This window comes from Poecilia reticulata, chromosome 5 (assembly GCF_904066995.2).
Source record: "Poecilia reticulata chromosome 5, P_reticulata-male-v2, whole genome shotgun sequence".
NCBI classification, from domain to species: Eukaryota; Metazoa; Chordata; class Actinopteri; order Cyprinodontiformes; family Poeciliidae; genus Poecilia; species Poecilia reticulata.
Window position 1 is genome coordinate 3842670 of NC_088834.1, and position 18756 is coordinate 3861425.

The window sequence follows — 18756 nt, forward strand, 5'->3', positions numbered from 1 at the left end:
GAAATAAACGGTAATTAATGGGGGGAAACTATGACTAACAAACTATATTATACGTTTATAAGACTAAACCATACTGAAATTAGATTTATAATACCCTTCTTATTTATGCATATTAATATATTAGGCTTTCGAGATTATGTGAAATTAATTTTGCTCACACAAGCAGTTTACGTCAGTGGTCGGCAAATCGAAATCCTCCTTTCTGAGGTTCAAACAATCGACCAATCATGAAACAAAGCCAGAAAAAGGTTTCAGTTTGACTTTTATTCAATGGCTTTCATCTTCAGAACAAACGTACGGGTTCTCCATTCAGTCATGTTGACTGTAAAATACAAAAAAACACTGGGAATGTGCATATATAGAAAAAAAATACAACACTATAATAACAGTGATTATGATATTTAAGACTTCATGTTGGAAACATTGTTAGAAACCTAATTTTTTTAATGTTTAATGTTTCAGGATGTAAAACATCCAGTCTGTCATAAAGCAGCAATCCTGTTAAATTAATATTAATAAAAAGCTTCAACATACAGTCCGTTAATACTGATCCGTCTGGTATAATAATGTGCAAGAAATACAACGTTCAGAGCAGATTGTGCCAAGCAGCTGGGTGAAAGTGTGTGTGCAAATGGATTTATGCAGCAGAACAGAGAAAATAAAAACATGAAATCAACTTTTGGTTTTAAAGCATATTTAAGAAAAAAATCAAGCAGCTTTGGAATCACTTGTTTATGTTGGGGGTGGGGGGGATTGAGGTTTATAAAGTTACAAAATCGACAGCAATAATTTGGGTTATTTAGAGAAAACAGTGGTTGGTTCATTTGTTAGTTTTTTCACCAAGTTATTCATTCATTTATAAATGTAGCAGTTTCACTCACACTGAATATTTAGCTTGAAACCGCTACATTTCTACGTGAATTAATAACTTTGTGATATTTTCATCCGATAACAGGCTAAATAACTCAGATTAATTTCTGAAAGTAACTGTCCCTGTCTCCGGTATTTGTGCTGAGTTCATTTATTTAAAGGTTACACACTGCAGATACACAAAATCGTTTTGTTTAGTTTCTAGTGCAAATATCTTATTGCACTGGAAGTAGGACAAAACAGATTTACAAGTAACTTTTCAGCAAGAAATAGGAGCTGGTTTTAAGTCGATAATTCCTTAATATTGATTAAAAAGTACCACTTCTAACAGCAGATTATTTGATCTATTATGGAAATAGATATATTGTTGTTATAAGTGAAATAATTTCCCAATGGAACTAGCACATTTTAATCAATATTAAGGAATTATCAACTTAAAACAAGCTTTTATATCTTGTAGAAAAGTTACTTGTAAGTTAGTTTTGTCTGATTTCAAGACGACTAAGATATTTGTGCTAGAAACTAGACCAAATTTAATTTGTAAGATTTTGTGTTTTTGCAGTGCATCAACATAATATTGAGAGTCAGACTCCTGTGGTCGTGCTGCAGCGCCCCCTGCAGTGCAACACCAGTCCATTTGTTTCACTTCCTGTTTTTAAAAAACGAGCGGCTCTGAATCTTCGGCGCTTCCAGCAGCAGACATCGAGATGCCTAAAAATACCTTCAACAGGACTCGGGTCCACCAGGAGCGCCCCCAGGTCCAGACAGCGGTCTCCATGGCGACAGTGGGCCCCAGCGTCCAATCAGCCGGTGAGCTCGACAGGAAGCTCCCGGCTGCACAGCGCCTCCCACTGGCGGGCGAGCAGCGAGATCAGTCGCTCCCTGCTGTCGCCCCCCGGTACAAAGATGCACCACTGCACCTCGCCCTGGCCGCCAGCCACGCCCCCGGGGGGCGGAGCCTCCGGGCCGGCAGGGGCGAAATGGTCCATGGTGAGGTGACAGAGCAGGTCCGGACCTGGCAGGTCGTCAAACACCAGGGTCAGGGCCTGGGGGTAGGGCTGGTAGCCCAGCAGAACCCGGTCCAGGTCCCGGATCCGTCGGGCCTCACACAGCTGGTAGCGCCCTCTGCAGGACGGGACACGAGGACAGCATGATGTAACCATGGAGACAGGAGGACAGAGCCACTTCCTCAGACCAGGTGTGTCAAGGATTTGTTTAGGACTTATTATCTAGGATATTATAATTTTATATAATCTGAGCTGGAATCGTTATTATAAAGGAGATTTAGGACTGCATATCCCATAATGCCTTGGAAGGAGGAGAAGACTTAGAGAGAGCTCCTACACTCTGTCGTAAATCATAACTTATGATTTGTTCGGCCGTTTTATTCACTAAAGTTCATTTGTTGACCTGACTCCTTCTAGTCTTTGGATTAGTCAAATATAATAATAATATACAACCAGGTGAGGCTAGAAGTGAGTCACCTGGACATGTTGGGTTAAAATCTCAAATCATCCCAGGATGGAAATCTCCCAACAACGGAGGAGTCATGGTTTGTGGCTGACTGACAGATTAGAAGTGTATGTGAGACCCGAACGGTTTTGTGTCCCACCTGGACGGCGGCTCCTTGGCGAAGTCCGGCAGAGGGTAGCTGACGTAGTCCTCGTCCAGCAGGAAGACGTCCGTCCCGGTGAGGACCAGCGTCCGGGGCTGGAGGACCGGAGAACGCTCAGTGGAGGCGGACGGCTGGCTGGGCATCTGGACCTGCAGGACAGACAGAGAGGTTACCATGGTTACCAGGGTCAGAGGTGTCCAAAGTGTGGCCCGCGGGCCATTTGTGGCCCTCTGAAGGATTTTGTGCAATCCCAAAAAAGTCAGAAACTGTGGGCCAGTGTTATGATAACGCAATAGTGCAAAAACCGTTTTTAAGGTTTTCTATTTGTAATGATTTACAAACTAAAGCAAAAAGCACAAAAAGTTCATTTTTAAATATATTTTTTGCCCCCCACTGAAGGATTTTGCCCCTAGTGGCAAAAAGTTTGGACATCACTGGTCAAAAGGAGGACAGAGGTTGTCTTTAGAGCGTCGCTGGTGAGAGGAAGCAGCTCCAGCAATCCCAAAGCATGACGCTGCCACCGCCTGAAGACGCTCCCTAAGGGGTCCAGTTTGTCTCAGAAGACGATGAGACAGCAGTTTTCACCTGGAAGACGAGCAGGTAGAGCAGGATGCTGCAGGAGGACGGAGGCAGCTCGCTGGCGGAGGTCTTCCTCTCTGACACGATGAAGGTCAGGTCGCCCATCTCCTCGTCGCTGGGGTAGATGAAGCGCACCCTGCTGCTGTGGACCAGCTCGTAGTTCTGCAACTTCCCTGCAGGGGGAGACATATGCAGTCAGATCTGGAGATCAGGAGGGACATGTCTCCGTCTGTCCTCTGGGTTACCGGTGAACTGGGAGTAGAAGTCCTGGTCGGACGGGTCGGGTTGGGGCGGATGCTGCTGCTGCTGCAGGCTAAGAGCCGCCATCAGCCGCTGCAGGAAGACGCTTGTCCCGTAGCCGTCCCTGCTGAGACAGCAGACCACCTGGTCCGCAGAGCGTCCTGCAGGGACACAGACGGTTAGAACACGGGGACAGGTAGGCCTGTCATGGTAGGACACTTCACTGGACGATAAATTGACCCAAAAATTATTGCAATGAATAATAATAATGTTGTTTTGAGATCATTTTCAAGTGATAAAATAATAATGGTGTAATAATGCAAAAACACATCATCACAGATAAATAAACTTTAAATCTAATGAACATTTAACACTGGAAGTGGAAGAAATTTTAAATAAACAAAATAAATAAACAAAACAAGAGAAACATCAGGGCCTGGACAATAAATCGATATCGCAATAGACACTAGATCAATATCAACAGATAATAAATCTGATAGAATGTTCAATAAAGAAAATATCCTCTGAACTCCAATCCAGAACCACAAAGCATTCTGGGGAATGTAGGCAGAGGAAAGACTTTAGCTGTTTAACCTCGGCTAGCTAAGCTAACTGGTGACATCAACTCACTTACTCACTCTTTGGTTACCTAGCAACTGACTCACTCTTTGGTTACCTAGCAACAACTTGTTGAGTAACTGGTGCAGCAGCAGTTTCATATCTGCTAAATAATAAACAACAGCGCAGAGTGAAAACTGTGGAAATAACAGGTAAGATCCGGCCAGCATTTTGGCAATATTTCATCAGATATTTAAAACAGAAAACTAATCAATAATTATCTATATCAACTGATATGAAGCACTTATATCATGATATGTCTTTTAGCCACAACAAAACAACAAAATTAATTATGAAGTCTCTTTAAACAAAATCGTCCTTCAAAAAAAAAAAAAAAAAAGAAAAAGGGCTAGTTGAGACCGAAGCACCAGACTGAAGACTTTAGTCAGAGTTTTTGGCAGAAAGAGAAAAACGATAAATTGTGCAAATGGAATTGAGATCGTTTCAATTTGCAATGCGATTAATTGATTTACCGGTTACAGCAACAAGCCCAGGGACGGGTCCACTCACCTACCACCCTGAAGTTCTGGTCAAACAGTCCCACGTTGACGGCCTGCAGCTCAGCCAGTCGGACGCTCAGGCAGCTGCAGAGACTCGTCTCGGCGTCCTCGGGGCTCGCCGCGTCCGTCCCTAACACACACAGGGACAGTGGACATGAGGACACCGGGTCGGCATATAATCACCTGAACCGGTCCGCTCCTGGCAGTCCTACCCGAGTGTGGATGCAGCGGTGGGACGGAGTCGTCCAGCAGGAAGTAGATGGCCTCGGTGGACAGCAGCAGGCAGGAAGTGACCTCACTTCCTGGAGCCTTGTAGAGCAGCACAGAGAGCCAGCAGACATGCCTCAGCTCCTCGGCCTGCGACTGGGTCAGGGAAGAACCATCAGAACCAAACGGACCTTCAATGGTCCGCAAACACAACTGGCCTGTTTTAGTTATTGATTATTCTGCAGATTAACTGTCATATTTTGCAGATTTTTTATTTAACCATTTTAGTCTTTTCATACAATATTACAAATTCAAATAATACTTTAATTCCTTTATTGAATCAGAAAATAAACATTTCCTTCCTAAAAATCAACAGCAGCTAAAAAAAACAATAAAAATACTTCAAACATCAACATGTGAAAATTCTTTCTGCTTCACTTAACATTAATACAGTTCTGGGGATTATTTATTAAATTAATAACTGAATAGCAAACGATGATTAACAGGCCTGTTGCAATAAGCAATAAATCAATTAATTGCATGATAAGTTAAAGTATAATCATAGGGAAATTAAATACAGAAAATTTACAGACAAATTTACAGAAAAAAAGTTTTTATCTTAAATAATAAATGTTTATCTAACGATAAACGAGCCTCCACTAGGTGGCAGCAGTGTTCCAATTAACAGGCTGATTGTTTAATATGACGATAAAGTCATAGCACTAGTAGAATAAAAATTAAATATTACAGAGAAATTGTAAATGTTGAGAGTCATTTTAATGAGAAAAAGTTCTTATTTGAGGTGAGCAGCTCAGTCCGTCTGGTTCTTCCTGCTAGTCCTCTCAAGGTTCTGCTGCTGCTGATAATAATTTGCTGCTGATGTGTTAAAAGATTCAATGTTTCATTATTTTTAAAACAGATAATAAATGTAACTTCACAAGATGCTCAGCGTTCCTCGTTTTAACAAAGTTTCAAATAGTTCTCATAAAGTTAGGACTTTATTCTTGTACTCTAGTGACGAGAGGAGAGAGTGCGAGTCGTTTGAAATGCTTCACCTGAGCTACGTATCTGCTGAAGTAGGAGAGCAGCTGCTGGCCTCTGAGTCCGGCCAGGAGCTTCAGTCCAGGTGAGAGGCCCGGGACCAGGTGGGGCGGCGGCTGGTTCTCGTCACCTTGGAGTCTCAACGAGTCCCGACTGCAGAGAGAAACAAAAACATCAAATTATATCACCAACAGACCGAAACAGGCAGATCGGATTCATCTCATAAAACCCTGTCCAGCCTGGTGTCTTTCAAAGAGAGGCCACCAGAGGGCGCCAAGGGGCTTCAGACGGTTGGAGGGAATATTGGAAAAAAGTGCTAATAAAATTGACTAATAAATTTTGAAATCATACATTTTTAGTTATATATTTAATTGTCATTAAATTTAATCTGTCTTTTACAACAGTGCATTAAGGTAAATTAGATAGGAAAAAAATACATTTTCACCAAAAAACAAATTTTCTGGGGAAAAAAAAAAATCAACTTCTGAGTTTAAAAAGTTGAAAATTTGCTTGGAAAATTTATGAGAAAAAAAGCTTAGTAATTTCTGACTTTGAAAATTTCCACCAAAACCACTCAGAAGTTTTGAGATTAATCTCAGACGTGTTTTTTTAAAATTATTTTTGAATTTTTAAGTTTGACAGTTTGAAAGGTTACTGTGATAAAAGATATCGTTATTTTGAGACAGTTTTCAAGTAATATAATGGTAATACACATTCTCATATTAAATTATAATGAACATTTAATACTGGAACACTTTTTAAGTATCCAAAATAAATAAATAAAAAACAGAAACAACAAATAAAACCAGTTATGAAGTCTCTGTAAACAAAACTGTCCTTGAAATAAGGGCCAGTTGAGACCAAAGTACCAGACAGAAGACTTTAGTCAGCAAATTTTTGGTAGAAAGAGAGAGAGAAACAATAAATATATGAGTTGGATTTAATTTATAATGCAATTAATTGCATATTGCAACGACACCCACCTGCTGCAGCCTGACTTCCTGTCGCTGCAGCCTGACTTCCTGTCGCTGCAGCAGCAGGAGGGCTCCTTGGTTCGACAGCAGCCTGGAAACAAGTAGCAGTCAGATGAGACGACCTAGTCGATTCTTTTCTCTGCAGTGACTTTTTAAAAATGTTTTTTCTCTGCTTTACAGACTTCCAGCTAAGTCGTCTTTTGTTAGCGTTTGCTATGAAATTAGCTAATAAAGCCTGTAAGTAGCTATGAAGCATTTTATTCTCTGTTTCTACTAGTAGACTGGACTATCATCATGTTGAAGTAATGCGCCCCCTAGTGGTACTAGCTGGTCCTCACCGGGTCCGGCTGGGCCTGGGCAGGGCCGGGGCAGCGCCACCACCTTCAGCCCTTCCAGAGAGGCTCTCCTCTGGCTCAGCTCCCCCAGGAAGGAGCCCCTGTCCTGGGCCAGAGGGAAGAGCAGCAGCAACCTCTGACCTTCAGCCAGCAGATCCACAGAGTGGTGCCTCCTGGTGGAAACATGATGCCAGCCGTGTTTAATTTGCTTAAATTCAAATTCAGTTTGTTTGTCTAGAAAGTCCGGTTCGTTTGGGGAGGTGTGAACGCAAATCAAACTCAACCAACACACCTCGGTCTCGGTTCGATTAAAGTGAACTCTGGTTCGGTTTGAATGCATATGTGAAAGGCAAGCAGATCAGAGACTGCTCCAAATGCAGGAAGTGGACTACAATGCAGGGAATTCTGGGTAAATACAACCAAAACAAAAATGCTAATTTAACACTAGAGAAGAGGAATCCTAAAAATCACTAAAATCTGATGCTACAGCGTTTTTGTTTACATTTTGTAAAGAAGGAAGTGACATTCAGCATTTTCTTTTTTGTGTCGATTCCTTCGGTAGTTCTTGGAACAGCGCCCCCCCCCCCAGGTGAGGAGGGCTTATTGCAGGCTTTTCAATCAGTTTGGATCGCCTGACTCAGAGCAGTGTGAAAGAGAACTGCAGTAGCTGGAAGTGAACAAATGTTTGGTGCCCAAACGAATCAGACTATCGAGTCTGAAAACAGCCTCAGAGAGTCGGGTCAGAACCTGAGGCGGTGCTGCGGGTCTGGACAGGAAACGCGGTCGGATCCGTCTCCCATCTCTCTCTGGTCGGGGTGAAGGAGAACCGAGCCGAGGGCCAAACGGACCAGCCTGCACCAGGATGATGAAGAGGAGGAGGAAGAAGAAGACAGGTGGACAGGGGGACGGTCCGTCCACAGCTGCCTGAAGTCCATCCGGAGAACCCAGAGGGTTCTGGGCGTGAGGAAGAGGAGCGACAGGAGGCCGGCGTCCTCTGAGCCGAGATCGGAGGGGAGCTGGGCGGAACCGGAGGCCAGCGAGGAAGAGGACGGAGAGGAGGAAGAGGAGCACAGGATGTGGGCGGGAAATCCTCCCCGAGCCGCCAGACTCTCCTCCGCCTCCCAGGGGCCGAGGAGCGAAGGAGGAAGGAGCCGAGGAAGAGCCGGGAGGTCCGAGGGGTCCTAGAAGAACCAGAACCAGAACCAAATGGTGAAACAATGAAAATATACACCTCAAGAAGGTTCTGATCCAACATGAAGGTTCTGACCCAACATGAAGGTTCTGATCCAACATGAAGGTTCTGAATGGGAGACAAATTCAACCCGACATTTGAATCGAACGGCGCCATCTCTGACCTGAAGCAGCCCGTTCAGCTCGGTTCTGGTCTGTCGGACCTCCTCGGCCTCAGAGAAGACGAACCAGCGGTTCTGACCCGTTTTGATTCCAAACGAGAGGCAGGAGTCCGGGAGCTCGGCCGGGCAGTTCAGCAGAACCTGGGAGTACGGTACCAGCAGATCCGCCTGGAGGCCCGACAGAACCTCCTCCACATCTGGACTCTGGTCCGGGCCTGAGGAAAGATCTGAAACATGATTACCTGAGCGGCACCAGCCGACCCAGACGGATCCAGACCCAAACCCGTTCAGAACCTCAGAGGTTAGATCAAATAAAACTAAAGAAATTAGTAATATTATAAACTATCCACAATATTTATAATATTATTTATAACAAATCAATATTAATATTATTATTATTATAGATAAAACAATAATAAAATATTTAGATCAATTAAATATTTTAGATAATCATTTTAAACAATAATATCTTCTTTTCTCCAGATAAAGCCGGGTGCTTACCTCTCTCCTGATTGGCTGACAGGGAGTCATGTGACCAGCAGAGCAGCGCCAGCAGCCGGTCCGTCAGAACCAGACACGCCCACCTCTGCTTCACCTCCTCGCTGACCAGGACACAGCAGCACCACAGAACGCTGCGGACCCGAACCTCCAGCTGCTCCTCGCTCGGCTCCTCCGGCCGGACGCCAGGCTCCTCCCCCTCTAGGAAGGGGGCGGAGCCAACAACCTCCTCCCCAGAGTCATCCAGGCCCATCTCAAAGTAGCCGTCCCTGGAGCTCAGACTGTGGAGCAAAGGGAGGAAGCCATCTTGAAGAAAAGTCCCGAATTTACGCCGAGCAGCAGGAAGGTTTTCTAAAAACTGACAGATTTCAGCTGATTTCATTAGAAATATTTAAACTGAAAGAAACTTTTACATGTTTAATACTTTATAAAAAATATAATTTTACATGTTTATTGAAACTGTCACTACGTCGTCACAGTTTGCTCTGAGACAGATAATCTGTGAAAAAGATTGAGCTCCTCTGCCTTCTCCCAGTTCTGACTATAAACAACCAATCAGAGCCAGGAGGCGGGTCTTAGCGCTGTCAATCATCTTCACGCCCCTCCCTTGATCTCTGCTATGCTCCAGTTAGCATAGCCTGTCATGAATGCTCAGGCTAGTTAGCATAGCCACCACTGGTTCCTGTAACCGTAAGTTCCCATTGCTACATTTAGCAGTGAGTACATGAGGATTATTTACAGCACTAAGACCCTCCTGGCTCTGATTGGTTGTTTTTGGATGGGAGCAATTTATTTCTTCAAGGCGGAGGAAGGGAGGAGGCGTAGGAGATTATCTGCCTTATTTGTTTTTTAACAAATATGTAAAAAGAAAAAAAACATTTTTAATAAAAGTTCCAAACTGCAGCTTTAAGTTCTGGATGTTCCAGACAGGTGAGAACTTCACACCTTTAGAAAAATTCAGGTAAAAAACTGGAAGCAAAATTAATCTCAAATTAAACAGAACAACTGAGCAAAGATTGAAATTTGCTGCTTTATTAAAGCATTAAATACTTTAACAAACAGTGAAATTAATAATTATACATTTTCTGAGGGAAACTAATGGGAAGAAAACAGAAAGCGACAGAGAGCGGATGAATCACCTGCGACCGCCGACGTCGGTGCTCTGCACTTCAGACTGAACGTCTCTGGAATCAGACCTCTGCTCTTCCTCCTCCTCTTCCTCTCCTCTCCTCGTCTTCTGCTCCCTCAGGATGGAGCTGAGCTGCTGGGAGATCTGGGTAATGAAGTCTTTATTGGACAGGGACAGGGCGAATAGAGCAGAGGGGAGCAGCGGACAGCAGGTGGCGCTGCAGGCGGAGCAGCGAACCTCCAGGCGACTGGAAAAGGAAGCTGAGCAGAAACAGCTGGAAGAAAAAGAGTTTTAAAATTAGGTTTACACGTCGGTTTGAGTTTTAAAAACATTAAATCACATTTCATTTGTTTTACTGAGACATTTCTGTGCTTTCAGATCACTGAGCTCCACTGACCAGACGGCTGCAGAGGAAGAAGCTGCGTTCGCTGGTGGGAGTGGCTGTTCAGACTGGCTGAGTGCAGAGCGTTTTACCTACAGGAGTAAAAAAACACACACAATAAAACCCAGAAACCTCAGAGGGAGACAAACGTCTCCACAGAAGACCTGAGAGCTGACCTTTCACCCCACTTATCCCCAGACACCCCGCCAAAATATCCTTAATGGACCCCATTAAAGATATTCACCCTTAAAGGTCTTGAATATTCTAATTTAATGTTTAAGACATTGAGGAGAATCTCATCTGAAACATGTACACAACCAGTCAGTTTCTCTTAAATTAACCACTTCATTTTATTTATTTCTGAAATTTTGTAATTTAACATCTAACTTTTTTGTACGATTGGATATAAATTCAGGCATTGAGAGGTTAAAGGTCATCATGAATATTGTTGAGGTGGAGGCACTGGGCCTTCTGGTGGATGCAACATCTGAACGTTTAGCATCATTTAAGGTGGAGTTTCATATTAATCAACATGTAAACATGCCAGATTTAGCCACAGATGCTAGTTAGCATCACATCAGAGTCGCTCTGACCTGGTGCCAACTGCTCCAGCCTCGTGGTTACCATGGTGATCAGGCGTGTCTGAGCCTCACCTGAGCAGGTTCGGCGGACAGGAGGTGAGTGTCGGAGATGTTAGGAGGGGGTGCGGCGTCTACAGGGGCAGGGGCGGCGGGGGGGTCGGGGTCGTCCTCTCTGCTGGTCAGTCCTGAACAAAGAGAAGCTGAAAGAGTCAGTGGGACGAGACTGGGTCTGTCTGGGCGGTCCAGCAGCCGATCTGACCCGGGGGGGGCGGGGCATGATGTGATTGGTTCATACTCCCTCTGCCAAGCACAGCCTGATACATACATGATTACCTTGGCTGGGGCAGGACGAAGAGGAGGAGGAGGAGGCAGGAGGAGCTGCAGACGCCCTGGAGTCCTCACTGATCTGACAACAGAGAGAGAAGGAGCTCAACCAGCAGCGCAGGAGATCAATGCTTCGGTTTCAGCTCGGCTCTGATTCGCTACAGCTCAACTCAAACTGGGGATCAGCACAGATCCCTTGATGTCCAGTTGTCACACGGTCATTAAAGGAACCGGATTTTAAGCAGGAAATTTTTATTTTCTGATTTAAAAAAAAAAAAGTTATTTAATTATTTGCATTTTTTTATATATTTATAATATATATAAAAAAGGCTTAAGTGATAAAATCAAAGATCAGCAGAATATCACCATTTTTAAAATCCAATTCATCGTCATTATAATCGATTAGGATTATAATTGTGAGCTGCAGTCCTACATGAAACAGAACTAAATAGAAAATGAATATTTTAGTGAACAACCACTGTATCATCCGTAGAAGAGCTTAAAACTCCGACTTCCTGTTTACCTTCTTATCGCTGCTGCTCATGCGATCTTTGACCTCTTTGGCTTTCTGAATGGCTTTCAGCACTTCCACCGTGTCCAGCTCCTTCTCCGTCGTCGCTCTGCAGTCCAGACTCACCTGACAACAACCGGGACGCAACAGGTTACAGACATGGCATCTCCGAGGTTATTACAGTGAGCCAGAACAAACAAAATAACAAAAACTGAAGCTGAGAAAACATTTTAACTAAGAAACACCAACAAACGCACTCTAAAACCTAATTAAAACTAACTGAATTAGACAAACAAAAAGTCACAATGAAATAAAGTGGCACTATAATGAAAATCCAAAACTATTATAACACAGGAGACCTTCTACTCGTCTTCTCATCATCCTCCTGTCAGATGATTAATCTTCCGGATTTAGACAGAAAAGTCACCAGGACCAGCTGGTTTAGAGGAACCGGGCCAGAAGAAGAGCCTACCTCTGCTGCCCGGTCCCCAAACTGGGCCAGAACCTTGGTTCTGTAGTCTGGGATGATGCACATGGGGTTACTGGACAGGTTGAGCTTCTCCAAGCAGGGCAGCGCTCCGATGTTCTTGATCTCCTCCAGCTGGGAAAACACACAGAAGATCCACCATGAACAGGTTTCTACTGGAAACCATTAAACCAGATTACCGTAGGTCATAATGGAGGCAGAGACGTGCAGCCTGGGGAGATTAGCTACATGAGAAGTAAAATAGATGCTAACAATGATGAGAGAAAATCAATTCGTTTTTCATTTCAACGTGTTTGTGGAAAGAGCCTGGAGTGAGACAGTGCAGTACTCTGCCTCACCTCTGGAGGCGCTGTGCCACACAGTGAATGAAGCAGGAAGTTATTTCTATTCTCTTCACCAACACACTTGTTTAATTACAAATGTTCTACATGTTGATGTTCCACAATCTGCTTAACATATTTAATGAATGTGAGTGATATATTTAATCTTACTGACTGTCCATAAATGAATGTGCAGTGAAAATGTGAATGGTGAGGCAGGAAGTACCGCGCCTCACTGATAGAGGGCAGTGCTGAGCCCCGTAGGCATAACAGGTAGCAGGTGTTCTTCTTCTATGCATTGAAAAGACAATCAGAAAAATAGAGGAAATACAGCTGGGATAGAACTGTTGATGGCCAATTTCCTTTTTGGCCGCCAGATTTTTAAAAATGAGACAGAAAAAGGACGATTTTCACAACAAAGTGACTGATATTTGTGGAAAAGGATAAGATAAATCTAAGGTCAGACACAATTTGCAATATTTATCCGAAAAGAAGGTCAGCCAAAGTAAACATTTAAATTTTAAGAAATCAAATTACCCTTATATTAAATATTCTTTGGTTTATCTGGCTTATTGTTGTTCTATTGCGGTTCTGATGGTTCGGTACAGATTACGAAACAATTAAAAGCTTTAATCAGTAAAACTGAAATGCAAGATTCTACAATGGATTTTGGATTTGTACATCTGACTCTCGAGGAGTTGGTGCCTCACCAGTCATGAGCGTCACTGAATGGAGTACAGAGTCCTCATTATGTTAGCATAATGGTGGTTACGCTAACAGCAGGGTTACCTGTGCCAGCTGGTTGTGGCTCAGGTCCAGGTTGACCAGAGAGTAGAGCTTGGAGAGGCCGCTGAGCGTCTCCAGCTGGTTCCCCGCCAGACTCAGCGTCTTGATGTTCCCCAGCCGCGTGTGAGCCGCCTCCAGGCTGCGCAGGCAGTTGTAGCTCAGGTCCACGTGCACCAGGCTGTAGAGGTGCTGCAGGAAACAACAAAACAGGCGGCTCAGCGTCAGACAGGACCTGCGGTTCCGATGGCTCAGGACGGTGCTGGACGGACCTGCAGGTTCTCCACAGACGACAGCTGGTTGTAGCTCAGGTCCAGGAACTCCACCTTCGGGATGAGTTTCTGCAACGGGAACACCATCAGCTCCACGCTGACACACACACGTCACACACACAGCAACATTTCCTACAGAGACTACAGAACTTCAATGTTGCCATAAATCCACAAACATCAAGACCTTTCTGGATGTTCCCTTCACTGGTCTGCAGAAAATAATGACCTTTATTGGTGAGAGGAGAAATCGGTTTAAAAAAGCTGTGTGGGTCAGTCTGGTTTTGGTCCAAGTTCAACCCATCATCATAACCCCGCCCACCCACATGGTGCCACCCATTCAGGAAGCAGACTGCAGAACCATTCAGATGTTTTCCTTTTCTCCACCAGTGGTGACCCAGATGATCTGGAGGAAAATGTCTGACAATCTGACTCTGATGGTTCAGTTTACAGATGGAACAATAATAGAACCTGGCTATTGAAACAGTTTCTGTATTTCCACTGATGCCCCACGTATTGGTTTATTTTATAGCTTAGCGTCACATTTAAGGTGGAATAAAATTATTCCTGACCAGGAGGACGAAACTTTCAGATCCTTCGTGATCAACTAGATTATTTTTTATTAATCTTTAATTAGATCATAGTTTACAGGATTAGGCACAAAGAGATTCTGAGGTTTCATTAGTTTTTAGGTCCGGCTAATCCTGACCGATCAGATTAACTCAGGGTTAGGTGAAGCTAGGCTAACCCTGACTCACCACTGAGTCGTCGACGGAGCCGATGCAGTTGTGGCTCATGTCCAGCGTGGTCAGGTGTCTCCAGACAGGAACCAGTGCCGTGACAGGACAGCCAGGCTCCGCCCCCTCAGGCTCCCACTGCGGGAACTCACTGGCCTCTGGGACGAGGATGGACTGGAGGGAGGGAAGAGATCACAGGTTCAGGTTCTGGTGCATCTGGACCCAGGCTCCAGGTTCTGGCTTCAGGGACACACCATCATGGACTCAGTGGAGCGATGGAGGCTCAGCGTAGCCAGGCTGGCCCTCAGGGACGGCAGACCCTGGATCTGCTGCGAGCTGCAGTCGCTGATCTGAGGATGGAGACAGAGAGACGCTTTCAGCACAAACACGATCAACCTCTCTGGGACGTCGTCAACGTCTCGGAGCCGTCGTCGGAACATTGAAGAACATCAGGAGTTAAATGTTCTCAGATCTCACGCCGGTCGTCCTGCTGAAGAATTGTGGGAGTTGAAGTTACCTCAATCTGCAGCAGGGACTTGAACACCGACAGGTCGAAGGGGAGGCTGCTCTCCTCAATGTTACTGGTTCCTACTGGACCTCTGCTCCCTGAAATCTAACCAAAACCAGAACCCGCATGAACACCCATGCGCTCTGCAGCAGGAACACGCAATGTGGTGGCGTTACCTTGAGGTAGCGCAGCCTGCAGGTGAAGTCCAGGATGTGTCCCAGGTCCATTCTGGCGTCTCCGCTGAGGCAGGTGGGCGTGGCCAGGCGGAGCTGCTGGGACACGGAGTAAAGCTGCAGCGGTCGCAGAGAAAACACCTCTCCTGCCTGCAGCAGCTGCTCCCCTGCAGCACAGAGACACAGCAGCTAGATGTCACCAGCATTTCCCCCAGCAGATCCAGAAGTTTCCGGTGGTTCTGCCTCTTCATCTAAAAACGATGTAAAATGGTTCCTCTGACCTTTATGGAAGAGCTCCTCCGCCAGCGCTGCTGTGATGCCATTAATCTCCTGAAACAAGAGATTCAAAGGATTTCATTTTGGATTTAACAAAAAGAGCCAGAAATCAACCATCAGTTGGAAAAACATTGCAGAGAAAAACCTGAACATCACAGACAGAAAAGGAGAACCACTGATTATGACCAGCAGTCCCCTGCATGACAGCCACATTTTCAGTCTGACTTTCTATTCTCCTTTTGTTTCAACATCAAGCTGTTATGAAACAGGAAGACAATAAAACAGTCTGGTTGTTTTGTAGCAGAGCAGGTGCTCTGTGACCCCCTGCAGCTCTTAGGAGAAGCTGCACCTTGTAGGCGGGGCTAGGTCCAATCAGATGTTTCAAACAGCAGAATGGTTGCCACGGAGATTAAAGAATTTCTCAAACATGCCTGAAAGAATCAAAGCACCACCGCAGCGTAGTTTTGATGAGTGAATAACATTATAGCATGATGCAATGCTCAAAAAAGTTGATTTTAGTTCTTTTTTAAAACTGGAGCAGGACGTTTTCTGTCAGCCATGACTAAATGAGCTGGTCGTAGTCCACCTGCTCAGGTGATACTCACATAGAGGTGGAAGTGCAGGAAGTAGGTGAGCGGAGTGGGCGTGGCCTCTGGAAACTGCTGCAGCAGCGTCTGCAGGTAGAGCTCCAGCTCCTTCTGCCGCCGCTCCACCAGACTCTTGGAGTTCTTCCCCAGGATCTTCTTGGGAGGAAGGAGACGGCGGTCCACCTTCTTCTCCGCCGTCAACTGCAGATTCAGGAGGAAAACACAGACGATGCTACAGTTTGACGCCTTTCTCCTCAAATCCAGGCAAATCAGAGTCCTCAAAGTGTTCAACAGTTACACGACAAACAATAATACAACTGAAAACTATGGAGTTGAGATGGGAGGGGAAAGTAGTTAAAGCTGCAGTTTGTTTTTTTATAAAAAATATGTTTTTTACATATTTGTTAAAACTGTCACCATGTCATTGGCTGTTGCTCACCTTCTCATGCAGCTCGTAGAAATCGCTGTAGCGGTGCTTCACCGTCCACCGGTGCAGACCGTCCGTTACATCGATGATGTAGACCTGAAGGAAAACAACAAAGCCGTCTCCATGGTCACTGCATCAAAACACAGCAGATCTGTTTAACTGTTATGCTAATCTGGTGCTCGGTTGGTGCTGCATTGATGCATCACTGCATCAATGCAGCGTGGCATGGAGGAGAATACCCTGTGGTTATGCTGAGGTTCTGGGAGTTTAGACTGATTTAGACTGGTGATTGTTGCCTCTGGTGACTTTTAACATCCTATTGACAAGGATTTCATCTAGTGGTCCTTCTGGATCTCCAAATGAAATCCTGAATGCTTTAGGATTTCATCCTAATCTGATCTGAGATAAAACTTCGGCCCATTGAGCAACGCTGGAGAGAAGCTTCTGATGTCGTCTTTGGCTCTGAACGTAACAGCTGACTCGGATTGGATGCACATGTTGCGCATCTTTTTCCTTCCATTTAACTTTCCATTAATGTACTTGCATAAAGCCCAGTATGAACAGCCAGCTTCTTCACTAATTGACCTTGTGTAGCTTCCCCTCCTTATGGAGAGTTTCACTGAGCGTCTGCTGACTTTCCCATGATTTTAAGAGCCATAACTCAATGTTTGTGTTTGAAATCTTGTTTTTCTAGTCTTATTTATTATTACAAACTTATGATAGACTAGATTTGATCCTTCCTGTAACTGTAAGCTTTAATCGTTAAAATGTAGGAAAATAAACGCGAGAGCTACATCACTGTGTGTGACGTAGCTCCGATGACCGTTTCATTAAACGAGACATGTTTCATTAAACGAGACAGAATGTGTTACCATGACAACGGCAGATCTAAAGCCTTCGACTGTCAAACAGAGGGGCTGCAGTCTGTCTGAATGTTTCATTTAGCATCAGTGTTGCCACAGCCCTAGCTAGTAGCCGTACCGTGTAGCTCTCCACCAGCTCCGAACCGACCACAGTCACCTTCCGGGCTGGAACCGCCTCTGGAAAAGGGCCGGGCTCCATCCTGATCCGCGGAGAAACACGCCGAACCGACTAGAGCGCTAAAAAAGCCAACATTTAATTAAAACCGCGTCACAGAGAACCCGCCGCCATGTTTGTTATGATGCAGCAGCTGCTGACAGCTTCAAAAAAAAACTTTATTAACAATTCTTTTGACAAACAGGAAGTTGTTAAACTTAAAGTCATGATTTGTTTTCATTTTTCTGTGTCTCTTGGCTCTGAAACGCATTTTGTTGGTTTTATTCTGCTTTTGCATAGCTTTGACTTTGTTGTTTTTGTTAAATATTAAATGGCCGATCTGGCCGGATGATGCATTTTAAGCAGTTTAATAAAGTTTTTGACATAAAAAGCCTTCTGTGTCATTTTGGGCTATTTATCCTTTTTCTAAATGTATCTTAAATATACTATTACTGCAATTTAATTCCTATTTTTATTTATTTATTATTGATTACATAATTATTAACACTGTTAGACCCATTTTGTAATATCACAATATCAAACAACAAAAAGTTAAAATGTTGATTTTTCTTTCTTTCCTTTATTCTTTAGATTGAACTGTATTGTTCGGATTGGATAGGAAATGCAAAACGCGCAACAACGGCCACTACTCCTAAACTCAGCAAGATCTCTGTGATTCAGTGACCCAGGTTAATGGAACAAGAAAAAAGTAAAACTAATAAGAAATGCAATATCATGTGTCATTTTTGTGCAACATTTGCACAAAATACAAACTACATCATGTTTTATGTTACATTCAACTTTACATTTCCATCAAACTTCTCAAAAACAAACAAAAATACAAACAAAATGAAAACGTCATATTTTATTCTCCAAAATAAAAAACCATTGCACGACTGACCTTTTTGTCGCGTTTATCTACTCCTCCGGGGTTAAAGGTGAATTTCTAGAGCTCACTATAAACATGTCTCTGAGCGGGTATGTATTATGCTAACCCACCCTACGGTTTCACCAATGTTTTTAAAGTGGAGTAATAAATTCCAACCGCGTGGTGGCGCTGCGGGAACAGGGACGGGACAGAAAGCATCTGTTCTGAGGAAGACTTTTTCTTTTTTTTGTCTTCAACATGCCCCCTGCTTGATTCATCAATTGACCTTGTTTCTGATTAATCTTCTCAGCTTTATATTTTGATGATTACCATCATCAAACTTGTTAATCATTACGCTGGTCAATATTCCAGTTATTATGGTTCAAAGTAACTCTAAACAAGTGGGGGTTTAAGTCTTGGTTTAAAGGAACTTAGTGTTTCTGCTGCTTTGCAGTTTTCTGGAAGTTTGTTCCAGATTTATGGAGCATAGCTCAATGCTGCTTCTCCATGTTTGGCTCTGGTTCTGGATGCAGAGCAGAACCAGAACC

At 44.1% G+C, this 18756-nt stretch overlaps 1 protein-coding gene across 3 annotated transcripts; it reads right to left on the reverse strand.

The window, feature by feature from the left end:
- Positions 1-245: 245 nt before the first annotated feature.
- Positions 246-17607, reverse strand: nisch (nischarin). Of its 3 annotated transcripts, none has more exons than XM_008408861.3 (28): positions 17305-17607; positions 16336-16419; positions 15915-16097; positions 15315-15363; positions 15037-15200; positions 14870-14965; positions 14607-14702; positions 14374-14526; positions 13619-13687; positions 13353-13538; positions 12229-12357; positions 11769-11882; positions 11255-11327; positions 10994-11106; positions 10356-10432; positions 9969-10232; positions 8833-9110; positions 8335-8558; positions 7727-8160; positions 6983-7152; positions 6654-6735; positions 5685-5823; positions 4635-4785; positions 4433-4552; positions 3310-3465; positions 3071-3237; positions 2483-2634; positions 246-1995 (listed from the first exon to the last, which is right to left on the reverse strand). In XM_008408861.3, the coding sequence occupies exons 1-28, from the start codon at positions 17383-17385 to the stop codon at positions 1674-1676; spliced, it is 4326 nt and encodes a 1441-aa protein (XP_008407083.1). In that variant the 5' UTR covers positions 17386-17607; the 3' UTR covers positions 246-1673. The 3 variants fall into 3 exon arrangements, with proteins under 3 accessions (XP_008407083.1, XP_008407084.1, XP_008407085.1); XM_008408862.3 differs by having other exon boundaries at positions 8335-8546; positions 17305-17600; XM_008408863.3 differs by lacking the exons at positions 246-1995; positions 2483-2634; positions 3071-3237; ... (9 more) ...; positions 9969-10232; positions 10356-10432 and having other exon boundaries at positions 11247-11327; positions 17305-17605.
- Between the last annotated feature and the right edge of the window lie 1149 nt (positions 17608-18756).